General features: G+C 49.2%; 1 protein-coding gene across 1 annotated transcript in view; it reads right to left on the reverse strand.

The window, feature by feature from the left end:
- The window catches only part of LOC148020012 (uncharacterized protein At4g28440-like), a 33317-nt gene extending 19508 nt beyond the window's left edge, over window positions 1-13809 (reverse strand). Inside the window, exon 1 of the mRNA XM_087700264.1 lies at window positions 13451-13809. Within this exon, the coding sequence (XP_087556390.1) occupies window positions 13451-13679 (229 nt within the window). The 5' untranslated portion in view covers window positions 13680-13809. The remainder of the gene's footprint in view (window positions 1-13450) is intronic.
- Between the last annotated feature and the right edge of the window lie 322 nt (window positions 13810-14131).

Genomic DNA, 14131 nt, shown 5'->3' on the forward strand with positions numbered 1-14131 from the left:
GTAATGAAGATGCTGAAATCTGAATTTGACATGAAAGACCTGGGAGAACTAAAGTACTTCTTAGGCATTGAGGTAATTCCAACTGACAATGGGTTATGGCTGATGCAGAAGCACTATGCCATAGAGATGCTGAAGAAGTATGGCATGGCTGAATGCAAACCGCTGGATACACCTCTTGATCAGAATGTCAAGCTAGACAAGAACACTGGGGCTGAAGTAGAGGATGTGACTATGTACAGGTAGATGGTTGGCAATTTGATTTACTTGACCATAACTAGGCCTGACTTGAGCTATGTTGTAGGGCTCATAAGCCAGTTTATGCAGAAGCCAAGAAAGCCGCACTTGGATGCAGTTAGACACATTATGAGATATGTTAAGTCCACTGTAGAGTATGGGCTGTTCTATGTCAGAAATAAGCACTTGATATTGACTGGATACACGGATGCAGATTGGGCAGGTTGCTCATATGATCGTAGATCTACGAGTGGATATGCATTTGGATTTGGTTGCGGCATGATTAGCTGGAGCAGCAAGAAGCAGCCTACGGTTGCTTTGTCAAGTACTGAGGCAGAGTACAGGGGTGCTGCATTAGCAGCATGCGAGATTTCATGGCTACTCAAGCTTATGGCTGATTTGGACATACAGGTAGATGCTCCAGTGAAGTTACTATGTGACAATCTGAGTAGTGTACTCCTGGCTATGAATCCAGTCTATCATGCCAGGACGAAACACATAGAGGTACACTACCATTTCATCAGAGAGATGGTTCTTGCAGGACGAGTTGATCTTATGCATGTGAAAACTGATGAACAAGTAGTGGATATCTTTACCAAGTCCTTGTTAGCAGATATTAGTCAGCTCATGGTGTGAGTCTGTGTGCAGAGGCTGGGCATTTTATGTAGCATTTTATGCAGTATTTTATGGCACATTTTTGTGGCCATTTATGATGTACTTTTAGCATTTATTGCTGGCCGACCAGCATTAAATGCTGGCCGACCCGCATGTTATGCTCCCCACTTTTGTGGCTATTTATAGGGCTTCTCCTCCACAGTCTGTGGTACTTCAGCCATCAGTGGAGATCCTTCTGGGAGAGAGGAGCCGGTGCTGAGGAGCCCACGCAGCCAGTGACTCACCGTTGTATGCTGCTGTCTCGTGTTCAATATGGATTCCATTTCCCGAGCATACATCTGAGTTCTCATCTGTCTACTGTGTTCATTCTTTCTTCTGTCTTGTGTTTCAGCATTTATTTCAGCATATTCTTTACGCTTCCATTGCTGCACCACTTCTGACATGGTATCAGATTTCAAGCTGCAACCTATTTGTGCTGTGTTTTCTTGCTGATTTCAGGATTTACACCCTTCTTGCTGATCAGGCGGCTGTCCTTCCTGCTGGCGACTGCTGATTTGCTGCTGGCGACAGTGTTTCAGCATTTGCGTTTTGCGTTTTTCTGGACAGATTTGCGTTTACTGCTGTTCCACTCTTTGCTGCCCGTGTTTCCTTCATCAAACTGCTGGCAACAGTCTTTAGCCCCTGTTTATTCAGTTTGCAGCCTGCGTTTTGCTGTTTACAGCATTATTTTTGCCTGTTTTTCTGATTATTCAGGCCGTTTTTGCTGTTTTTGGCAGTTTTTGACCGATTTTTTCACTTTGTGCAGCAGCTTTTGGCTTATTTTGGTCAGCCTTTGGGTTATATTGCATGTGAACTCACTATTTTTGGTGTTTTTGGTTGCGTTTTGGCTGTGCTCACTCTCCAAACGACCTTCTTTTCTTCTACTTCTCTTTTCTACCTCCTCCAGATGGCCCCTCCGTGCACCTCAAGTGAAGATAAGTTACATGGACCTGATTATCTCACATGGAGTGCTGTCATGAAAGCTTGGTTTGTGCACGGCTATGGTACATTGTCTGTGGAGCTCTTGCTCGACCTCTCCGTCCTTTTCCTCTTCCTGAAGACTTTGATGAGGACAACCATGAGGAAGCGGTGCTCACATGGGACTCGGACGATGCCCGTGCTTACTCGGCGTTGCTTCGGTGTATTTCTAAAGCGGTCTTACCGGCGGTTATCTCCTATAGGACGTCTCCTGAAGTATGGCAGAAGTTGCAGCAGATGTACGAGGCACCTTCCACCATGCGGGCCGTCACACTTTATGGCCAGCTCCACCAAATGAAGTTTGAGCCGAAAGATACTATTCAGTCTTTTCTTCTTCGTGTTACGCAGGTACAGGACCAGCTTCGGCACATGCAATCTGCTCTTCCCGAGGTGCATCTTGTCGGGACGGTCCTCTACAAGCTCCCCCCGGAGTTTGATGGAGTGGCCAATGCTTTGCGAGCACAGACATCATCGACTCCTGTCAGTTTTACACATATGACCTCGATGCTTCTTGAGCATGAGGCATCCTTCAGATTACAGGGGCGGCTTCCGGCACATTATGGAGGTGAGGCTTATGTAGCTTCAGAGAGGGGTGACGGGAAGAAGAAGTCAAAGGCCCAGTGTTACCACTGTGGCAAGAAGGGACATTTGCGGAAGGACTGCAAGAAGTTAGCGGCTTCCAGGAAGAAGGAGCAGAAGACGAAGCGGGATGCTGACTCTACCGATGAGTCCTCTCCTTCATCAAACTCCGACTCCGATCCTCCGACCAAGGAGAAGTCCAAGGCGCGGAAGGGATCCTCTTCTTCGGATCGCGGGAAGGGCTTGGTTGCCCCTTCCTCGGCTGCTTTCTAGTGGTGGTGATGAGGTCATCCCTCACGACTCTCTTATGCCAGAGAGGGAGTGTGAGCGGGTGTTGGTGGGGCTGCAGTGCCTCATCTATATTTTGATATAGATGCACAGGATCCAGAGAGGGATGTCCCTGACGCATCGACGGTATCTGGCAGTGAAATCCTAGAGACTGGAGTTGATTTCTGGGTTCATGATGAGCTGTTCTTCTTGACAGAGAGCGAGAGGCTTTCGTCTGGAGCTCACATGAGGGGACACTTCGGTGGTTTGGCCAAAGGCCGGGAATCCATGGTCACATGTTCAGAGACATGTTTGGCAGATTGGCTTTGTCTGTCCTGAGTGACATAGGTGACATTACACAGAGAGCTGCTATGAGTCTTCTCTATTTTCAGGTGTTGTTGGTATGATCGACATCAACATCAGATACTCTCCGAGGCATCTTGGTGGTGGGCTGGCCACTCACCGCTTGGACATCCATGGTCCTTCTGGTGTTTCTTTGTTGTGTAGTTTATGATTCTCCGTCATTATTTTATTGTATCAGATCACACATGCTCTGAGAGAGGGTGTTAGCAGATATTAGTCAGCTCATGGTGTGAGTCTGTGTGCAGAGGCTGGGCATTTTATGTAGCATTTTATGCAGTATTTTATGGCACATTTTTGTGGCCATTTATGATGTACTTTTAGCATTTATTGCTGGCCGACCAGCATTAAATGCTGGCCGACCTGCATTTTATGCTCCCCACTTTTGTAGCTATTTATAGGGCTCCTCCTCCACAGTCTGTGGTACTTCAGCCATCAGTGGAGATCCTTCTGGGAGAGAGGAGCCGGTGCTGAGGAGCCCACGCAGCCAGTGACTCACCGTTGTATGCTGCTGTCTCGTGTTCGATATGGATTCCATTTCCCGAGCATACATCTGAGTTCTCATCTGTCTACTGTGTTCATTCTTTCTTCTGTCTTGTGTTTCAGCATTTATTTCAGCATATTCTTTACGCTTCCATTGCTGCACCACTTCTGACAGTCCTTGGGTAAAGATAAGTTCTGTGGTTTTAGACAGCTGCTTGGAGTGTGAGAGTGCGCAGCGAAAGAAGAACACGAACACAGAGGAGAGGAGAGAGGAAGCAGAGAATGAAGGAAGAAAGTCTGCACTGACTGAGATGAATGCTGAATACACTGGAATGGACAGAATAGTCCCTGCACGCAGCCCGGAGCATCAGTGAGGGAACCAGGACAGACTGGAAGCAGAGGCAGCACCAATGCCGGAGACGGAGACGGAGGGAGCAGTGCTGTACCTGCAGAGAGTGAATGCTGGACTGACTGGGGGGGCTGCTATAAATAGCCCCCAGCCAGCAAACTGGCCGACCAGCCAAACTGGCCAACCTGGCCAGATTTGGCTGACCAGCCAGATCTGGTTCGACTATGGCCAGATCTGGCCGACTGCCCAAAATAATGGGCAGTCAGCCCAGAAACAGCCCAGATTGGGCTGTAAAATGCCCAAGGCTGCATGCTGACTAAAGCAGCCTAAAAACACACTGACAGAGCTCCTCTGTCTCCTGTCAGACTCTGACAGGAGCTCACAACCAGGAGATGACAGACTGAGACTGAAGAAGAGCAGGCTAACACCCCCTCTCAACTCCTGGGAGAGTCTGAAGACCCAAGAACCGCATGTGATGAAGCAAAGAAGCCTGAGGCAACGGCTTCGTAAAGAGATCAGCTGCATTGGCCGCCGTAGGACAATAGACCACCACCAGCTCCGAATCCACGATCCGCTCTCGAACATAGTGATACTGAACCTCAATGTGCTTCGTACGAGCATGAAACACCGGGTTCTTGGCCAGAGCAAGAGCACTCTGGTTATCCACGCGCAGCTCTGTAGGTCCGGTCTGGGAAAAGCCAATCTCCGCGAGTAAGCGACGGAGCCAAACTGCCTCCATAGCGGTCGAACATAGGGCCCGATACTCAGCCTCTGTAGAAGAAAGTGCCACAGTAGGCTGCTTCTTGCTGCTCCAAGAGACAGCACCAGATCCAAGGGTGAAAGCATAACCTGTAGTGGATCGTCACGAATCCACATCACCTGCCCAATCAGAATCACTCCATCCAGAAAGGGTAATCCCATCTCCATACATGATCCCAAAGGATCGGTAAGAGGAACTCCAGCTGTCAAAAGCTTGGACTCAGGGTCCATAGGGCATGAGATAGGCCGACACTCAGCCATATCAAACTCCGAAAGAAGCTCGGAGATGTACCTGTGCTGCGAGATAAAAATGCCCTGTGCCATCTGATAGATCTCCAGACCTAGAAAGAAGTGAAGGATCCCTAGATCCGTCATGTCAAACTCCTGCTGTAGAATGGACCGTGTATGCTCCACCTGCTGAGTGTCGCTCCCTGTAATGATAAGATCATCCACATACAAGATGAGGAACACCGAAAGAGAATCCACAACCTGTAAGTAGAGGTTGGGATCATAAGCAGAGCGCGCAAAGCCACTCTGTAGAAAGAAGCGGTCAATCCGCTGGTACCAAGCAGGAGGAGCCTGCTTTAGGCCATAAAGAGCCTTCCGCAGCCTGTAGACATGATCCTCCTTCCCCTGCACAAGAAAACCAGGAGGGTGTGAAACATAAATCTCCTCCTCAAGAACGCCATTCAGAAAAGCAGACTTGACGTCCATCTGATAGACAGGCCAACGGTGGTGAGCAGCAAGAGCCAAAAGCACTCGGATGGTGGACATCCTAGCCGTAGGAGCAAAAGTCTCAAAGTAATCCAACCCTGCACGCTGGGCAAAACCCTTGGCAACAAGCCTAGCTTTATGCTTGTCCAAGGAGCCATCTACAAGATATTTGGTCTTAAAGACCCATTTCACACCAATCACCTTCCGTTTCGCGGGACACGGTACAAGCTCCCACGTATGGTTTCGCTCGATGGAGTCGAGCTCGGCCTGCATAGCCTGTCTCCAAATATCCTGTGCAAGAGCCTCCTCCACAGTGGAAGGCTCGGAATCCTGAAGAATCTGTGACATAAGAGCATAGTTCACACATAGTGAACTGTCCCGCTGGGCCTGTAAACGGGCTGATCGACGAGGACCTGTAGAAGAAGCAGGAAAGTGAGTAACACCTGAATCCTGCATGAGCCAGCGATACCACAAAGGAATCCTGAGAGACTCCTGCTGCTGTGAGGGAGACCGGGGGGTCTCCGGAACCTGTAAAGCACCCAAATCGGAGAGGGACTCCCCCTCACCGAGTGAAGGTAGATCCTCCGCATCTGAAGAAGGCTATATATCCCGTGAAGATCCCGAAGTGGCGGTAGAAGAGCTCGCAGAAGTCGAAGGCACATCCACCAAAGGGGAAAGGGAAGCCGAAGGAGGAGGAATAGGGGGGGTGCTAAGGGTGATCCTGGAAGCTCGGAGATGTACCTGTGCTGCGAGATAAAAATGCCCTGTGCCATCTGATAGATCTCCAGACCTAGAAAGAAGTGAAGGATCCCTAGATCCGTCATGTCAAACTCCTGCTGTAGAATGGACCGTGTATGCTCCACCTGCTGAGTGTCGCTCCCTGTAATGATAAGATCATCCACATACAAGATGAGGAACACCGAAAGAGAATCCACAACCTGTAAGTAGAGGTTGGGATCATAAGCAGAGCGCGCAAAGCCACTCTGTAGAAAGAAGCGGTCAATCCGCTGGTACCAAGCAGGAGGAGCCTGCTTTAGGCCATAAAGAGCCTTCCGCAGCCTGTAGACATGATCCTCCTTCCCCTGCACAAGAAAACCAGGAGGGTGTGAAACATAAATCTCCTCCTCAAGAACGCCATTCAGAAAAGCAGACTTGACGTCCATCTGATAGACAGGCCAACGGTGGTGAGCAGCAAGAGCCAAAAGCACTCGGATGGTGGACATCCTAGCCGTAGGAGCAAAAGTCTCAAAGTAATCCAACCCTGCACGCTGGGCAAAACCCTTGGCAACAAGCCTAGCTTTATGCTTGTCCAAGGAGCCATCTACAAGATATTTGGTCTTAAAGACCCATTTCACACCAATCACCTTCCGTTTCGCGGGACACGGTACAAGCTCCCACGTATGGTTTCGCTCGATGGAGTCGAGCTCGGCCTGCATAGCCTGTCTCCAAATATCCTGTGCAAGAGCCTCCTCCACAGTGGAAGGCTCGGAATCCTGAAGAATCTGTGACATAAGAGCATAGTTCACACATAGTGAACTGTCCCGCTGGGCCTGTAAACGGGCTGATCGACGAGGACCTGTAGAAGAAGCAGGAAAGTGAGTAACACCTGAATCCTGCATGAGCCAGCGATACCACAAAGGAATCCTGAGAGACTCCTGCTGCTGTGAGGGAGACCGGGGGGTCTCCGGAACCTGTAAAGCACCCAAATCGGAGAGGGACTCCCCCTCACCGAGTGAAGGTAGATCCTCCGCATCTGAAGAAGGCTATATATCCCGTGAAGATCCCGAAGTGGCGGTAGAAGAGCTCGCAGAAGTCGAAGGCACATCCACCAAAGGGGAAAGGGAAGCCGAAGGAGGAGGAATAGGGGGGGTGCTAAGGGTGATCCTGGAAGCTCGGAGATGTACCTGTGCTGCGAGATAAAAATGCCCTGTGCCATCTGATAGATCTCCAGACCTAGAAAGAAGTGAAGGATCCCTAGATCCGTCATGTCAAACTCCTGCTGTAGAATGGACCGTGTATGCTCCACCTGCTGAGTGTCGCTCCCTGTAATGATAAGATCATCCACATACAAGATGAGGAACACCGAAAGAGAATCCACAACCTGTAAGTAGAGGTTGGGATCATAAGCAGAGCGCGCAAAGCCACTCTGTAGAAAGAAGCGGTCAATCCGCTGGTACCAAGCAGGAGGAGCCTGCTTTAGGCCATAAAGAGCCTTCCGCAGCCTGTAGACATGATCCTCCTTCCCCTGCACAAGAAAACCAGGAGGGTGTGAAACATAAATCTCCTCCTCAAGAACGCCATTCAGAAAAGCAGACTTGACGTCCATCTGATAGACAGGCCAACGGTGGTGAGCAGCAAGAGCCAAAAGCACTCGGATGGTGGACATCCTAGCCGTAGGAGCAAAAGTCTCAAAGTAATCCAACCCTGCACGCTGGGCAAAACCCTTGGCAACAAGCCTAGCTTTATGCTTGTCCAAGGAGCCATCTACAAGATATTTGGTCTTAAAGACCCATTTCACACCAATCACCTTCCGTTTCGCGGGACACGGTACAAGCTCCCACGTATGGTTTCGCTCGATGGAGTCGAGCTCGGCCTGCATAGCCTGTCTCCAAATATCCTGTGCAAGAGCCTCCTCCACAGTGGAAGGCTCGGAATCCTGAAGAATCTGTGACATAAGAGCATAGTTCACACATAGTGAACTGTCCCGCTGGGCCTGTAAACGGGCTGATCGACGAGGACCTGTAGAAGAAGCAGGAAAGTGAGTAACACCTGAATCCTGCATGAGCCAGCGATACCACAAAGGAATCCTGAGAGACTCCTGCTGCTGTGAGGGAGACCGGGGGGTCTCCGGAACCTGTAAAGCACCCAAATCGGAGAGGGACTCCCCCTCACCGAGTGAAGGTAGATCCTCCGCATCTGAAGAAGGCTATATATCCCGTGAAGATCCCGAAGTGGCGGTAGAAGAGCTCGCAGAAGTCGAAGGCACATCCACCAAAGGGGAAAGGGAAGCCGAAGGAGGAGGAATAGGGGGGGTGCTAAGGGTGATCCTGGAAGGAAGTGAAGGGAGAGAAGGTGGGTGGGTGGGTGGGGGGGGGGGGGGGGGGGGGGGGGGGGGATGGGGGTCCGTCGATGATGAAGAAACATCTGTAATAGAACCATCAATCGGATCCTCAAAGGCCGAAGCCTCATCAAAGATCACATCCCTGCTCACCTCAACCTGCCGCGTCGTCGGGTCGTAGAGCCGATATCCCTTCGTGGTCGTACTATAACCAACGAAGATAAGCTTTCTCGACTTAGATTCGAACTTCATCTTCCTCTTCTTCTTGTCCACATGGACAAAAGCATCGCACCCAAAGATGCAAAAATGGGACACGGAAGGCTTCTTCCCAAAGAAAGCCTCATATGGAGTCATGTCCTGTAGTGCTGAAGTCGGAGAGCGGTTGCGTATATGCACCGCTGTAGCCACCGCCTCACCCCAAAGGAAATGAGGAAGACTCCCATGCTCCAGCATAGATCGGGCCATCTCAATCATGGTCCGATTCGCACGCTCCACCACTAATGGCACGAAGCACAAACATAGGGGATCCTCCAACGGCTGAATGCCGCCACCCCTCTGCGACTCTCCTACACCTTGGGGAGTCGTCCACAATCAGCATCAAATACTTGGCCTTCCCAAGGGAGGCCGTGCCCAGAGGTCCGCAAAGGTCGGTATGAACCAACTCAAGCGGAGTAGTAGCCCGCCTAGAAGCAACCTGCGGGTGAGGCTGCCGGTGCTGCTTGCCCCTCAAGCAGCTAGGGCACAAAGTGTGAAGAGGAGGGAAATCAGGAAGTCCCTCCACCATCTTCCTCCTAGAAGCCCGGCGAAGAGAATCGAGGTTCAGATGACCATACCGAGCATGCCAGAGCAGCCCAAGCTCATGGGAAGTCCGCGCAGCCAAGGCTGTGAGCGTATAAAGCCCACCCTCCTGTGTACCTATCCAAAGAGCATCACCTGTGGAAGCATCCTCCACTGTGACTGCATCCTGAGTAAAAATGACTCGGGTACCTAACTGAGTAAGACCATGCACAGATAATAGGTTAAAACCCAAATCAGGCACATAGAGAACTTTGGCGGAGGAAGACCGCCTGTCAGAAAACATAGGTAAAGTCCCCACTCCATGAACAGAAACTGTAGAATTGTCACCAATGGTGACTGTACCCCCTCTGGAACGAAGATCCTGAAGCCAATCCTGACGGAAGGTCATATGTGAAGATGCTCCACTGTCGACGAGCCAAGGCTTCTCCTGTGTGGTAGAAGCTAGGGCAGTGTCTTCCTCAACAAAGAGATGCACAAACCCAGATTCTGTTGTGGCTGGGGCCGCCTTCGAGTCCTTCTCCTTAGGCTTCAAATGGGGATACTTCTGCCAACACTTCTCCTCGGGATGAGTGCCCTTCCCACAATGGGGACACTTGGGATTCTTCTCCTTCGCATCCTTCTTGTCTTCCTCCTTCTTGTCCTTGGACTTCTCCTTCTTTTGTTTCTTCTTCTTGCCACCACCTGTGCCAGCCGTAAATGCCTTGGTGGAGCCACTGACTCCCACCTCTTTGAGTCGCTCGTCATGCTCCAAGACAAGCGGGGAAAGTTCCTCCCATAGGAGAGTCTCACGGGTCCTCGAAGTGATGAGGCTGGTGTAGAAGACATCATAACGGGGTGATGGCAGCTGAGTCAACAGAATCATCGCCATATCCTCAGACGATATCAGACGGCCAAGAGAGGCTAGCTCGCCTCGCATATCCTCCATCTTTGTGATGTGCTCCTTCATGGAAGAAGAACCATCAAGACTGAGCATCCGCAACTTCTTCTCCAGGGAAATCTTGTGGGCAAATGTCTTGTGCTGATACAAAGACGCAAGCTTTGTCCATACTTCCGCCGCAGTCTTTAACCTGTGAACATGTACAAGAACAGAATCATGGAGACTCATAAAAAGAAAGGAACGGGCTCGAGAGTTGAGCCTATCCCATAAGGCTGCACGGTCCATAGAGGTGCCATCGGACGAATCCACGGGGGGTCGGTCGATGGGCGAAGAAACAAGCTCCCACAGATCAAAGGTATCAAGGATGCAAGCCACCTTGCATGACCATAGGGAGTAGTTGGAACCATCCAACTTGTCTTCCTTTGGAAAGGAAGGGAGAATCGGCACCTATATAGAGGGAATCAAGGAAGGCATCCGCACATCTGATGCAGTCTTCACTGAAGAAACCTTCGAAGTAGATGGAACCCTCTGAGATGCATGGACTGAAGAAGGACGAGTGCGAGGAGGGTCTTCCCGATGTCGAACTTCACGATAGTCCCGCCTCCGCTCAGAGGAATGATGAGAAAAAAGCTCATCCTCTGAGTCTTCAAAGCCTGAAAACTGGTAAGACATCTTCCAATCTGCAAAATACCAAAGAAAGTTGTGCCGCTGACAAAATAGGACCAGCAATGTGGTCACCAACCACCAAGACACAGGCAGAGAATGCCTACAAACACCTGGATCTGCAAAACGCAAATAGATCTGATGTCGAACACCAGAAAAGAGACCACCAGTACCGGGAACCAGCCCAGACAGAGGTTGCCTGCAGGAAAGGAGCAGCCTGGGGTAGAAGCGACCTGCAGAGCAGCAAAACGCAGCCTGTAGGAAGGTCGCCCTGCAACAGAAGAGGTCGCCTGGCAGCAAACGCAGGGTTGCTGCGTCACTGGATGACGTGGCAGCCCCTGTGTACAGCAAACGCAGGCTGTACAGCCTCCTGATGCAGTCGCCTGGCTGGGAGGGACCTGTTGGCAGCCGCCTGAAGCAATCGCCTGGCTGTTGTGGATCTTGGCAGCAGCAGTAAGGTATTTCTCTCCTGAAGGTCGTCCTCCGTACTCTCAATCAGGCGATGATACCATGTGAGAGTGCGCAGCGAAAGAAGAACACGAACACAGAGGAGAGGAGAGAGGAAGCAGAGAATGAAGGAAGAAAGTCTGCACTGACTGAGATGAATGCTGAATACACTGGAATGGACAGAACAGTCCCTGCACGCAGCCCGGAGCGTTAGTGAGGGAACCAGGACAGACTGGAAGCAGAGGCAGCACCAATGCCGGAGACGGAGACGGAGGGAGCAGTGCTGTACCTGCAGAGAGTGAATGCTGGACTGACTGGGGGGGTTGCTATAAATAGCCCCCAGCCAGCAAACTGGCCGACCTGGCCAGATTTGGCCGACCAGCCAAATCTGGTCCAACTATGGCCAGATCTGGCCGACTGCCCAAAATAATGGGCAGTCAGCCCAGAAACAGCCCAGATTGGGCTGTAAAATGCCCAAGGCTGCATGCTGACTAAAGCAGCCTAAAAACACACTGACAGAGCCCCTCTGTCTCCTGTCAGACTCTGACAGGAGCTCACAACCAGGAGATGACAGACTGAGACTGAAGAAGAGCAGGCTAACATGGAGTACATATGCTGTCTTGAGCTTGAGGGAGAGTGTTAGAATATCAAGCTCGTACATGTGTGTTTGACCGACATGAGCTGGACACAACTAGTCTGGCTAGATCAGTTAGGTATATTAAATAAGTCGGTGTTACTTCTAGTGTGAATGGTCTTTATGACCTTAGGTTGTATATGCACTATGTGTGTGCTAAATGAATAAGAAGAAGAATAGAGAGAGGAAGCAAGTTGCTTCACTCCGTGTTGCTCTCCTTCCTGCTTCCATGAAATCTAACACTTTGAATGGCTGTCCTCACTTGCCTAAAATTTCGACACCTTTAATACCAAAAGCAATTAATTAGCTTAGCCTTCTGTAAATCTACTTTGGCCAAAAGCGCAACAACCAACATATGGCTATGAATCCAAAACTGAGGCACTTGTAAATCAATGGAGCTTAACCAATCCATAATAAAGCTTGCTTGATTACAGCTTAGCAAACTATGTAAACACTTACAAGAGCATGGACCATAGAGGTATATTGGAAACAATGGTGTAGGCAAGTGGCAACTACAAATGTGGCAATTGCCCATCTAGCACTCTCATCAACAAGAAATCATCCATCAAACTTTACTTGGACCTACTAGTCAGGCCTATCAAAAGCCAACCTATTCTTGTAGCAATGTTCAATGCTTGATTGCCATCTTTTTCCCCCTACATATCCAGCAATAACAGTACTTTTTGGAGTTATCCTCTCCCTTTCTTCACGTTTGTGCGATGTTCATCCATTAGCCTGCAGTGCTCTTGTAAGTGGTCGACTAAGCATGTAACCAAACCAATAGTTAGAGCCTAAGACGCTTGGCATTTACACTAGAATATCTAGCTGAATCTTACCAACTCCTTGGCAGCCTCCTCTTAATATTTATGGAGTCAAGCGCTAAAGCTTCCATCTTATCTAGTGAATTCCTTAGTCATAATAATTAGGAATTAATACCGAATATACAATAAATGAGATCCAACATGACTAATACTCATGTCCAAGGTAATAACATATGCATGCCACATCCATGCACGTCATAGTATCATAAATATGGAATATAACTAGTACCATAATTAGCTTGCCAAATTATGGAATATCACTCATCACCTGGTAATTAGCTTTCCGTTCATGAATAGCCAAAGAAAAGCTTCATCCTCTCCTACCAAAGTTAAGCTTGTTATGACATTCTTCATACTTTTTACTCTTCTCCTACAAAAGTTGGGTTTTTTATAACATTCTTCTCAGTAAGTTTCTATCACGCATAACTGTTGCTGCAAAGTGTCAGTAGTAGGTCATCACAGGGAAAGAAAAACATTGCAATTCTTTGTTTTTTTTGGACCCCAAAATACTTAATTAGAAAAGTAATCACCAAAAAAGAAAAGGTACTAGTAGTCTTAACATCTTATGATGATTCCTAATTTACAGACAGCTGCAGCGAGACTGTTGAGCACCTGCACTTCTTTGCAAAATTCTTCTGAGTAATATAATTAGCAACACCTTGTTTCTTTTTAAAAACAGCCTCGAGATCTAAAACTGGCTTATCACTAGAAATCAAATACGGATCCATGACTAAGCAGTAGAACAACCAAAAGAAAACGAGTAAAGAGTGTTTGCCTTGATCATTCCGTGCAGTGAAAACAATCGAAGCTGTGTCGTCGCCGACAATGCATTCCGAGAGTCGGCCGTGACGCTGGTAAGGCATGTCTGCCCGGGACTTTTGTAGAACAGCCTTGGCGCTGACTACTTTCACCACCAGGTTATGGCCGGACGTCCCGGGTCGCAGGTCTTGCACCTTCATTTTCTTTGTGGCAGGATCATTCGGTGCTGCAGCGGAGGCCGCCATGAATCTCCTGCTTCCTTCTGCTGTCAGGCGAGCTCCTCTGTTCTCTGGATCGAAGGATTCGTTGGATCGACGAATCTTTCGGCTCTCTCCCTGTTTTCTCTTCTCCGGCCGAGTCAGACTCTTTTATCAGTTCTTAGATAGTAATCGGGTTTTTTGTAATTAAATTTGCAGTCATTACATTGAATAGGCCTACATCAAAAAGTTTAGGTGCAAAAAATTTCATCCTAGGGAAGCTATTGTGGCCTTGTGTTGTTGTATTTTCCTCGTCAGGGTTAGTTGTGGCTCAGGCATGGGGGCTCATATGCATACCACCACCGGCTCATATACATACCACCAACCACTATAAGTTAGCAAGGGGCCAGTTCACACAATGAGGACAAACACCTCATGTAGGTGCAAGCGACCATCTTCATGGGAAAATAGACATAGCAAATGAGCATCTTCCACAAGCT

This window comes from Lygodium microphyllum, chromosome 19 (assembly GCF_053477565.2).
Source record: "Lygodium microphyllum isolate KBCC chromosome 19, Lygodium_microphyllum_v1.1.10, whole genome shotgun sequence".
NCBI lineage: Eukaryota > Viridiplantae > Streptophyta > Polypodiopsida > Schizaeales > Lygodiaceae > Lygodium > Lygodium microphyllum.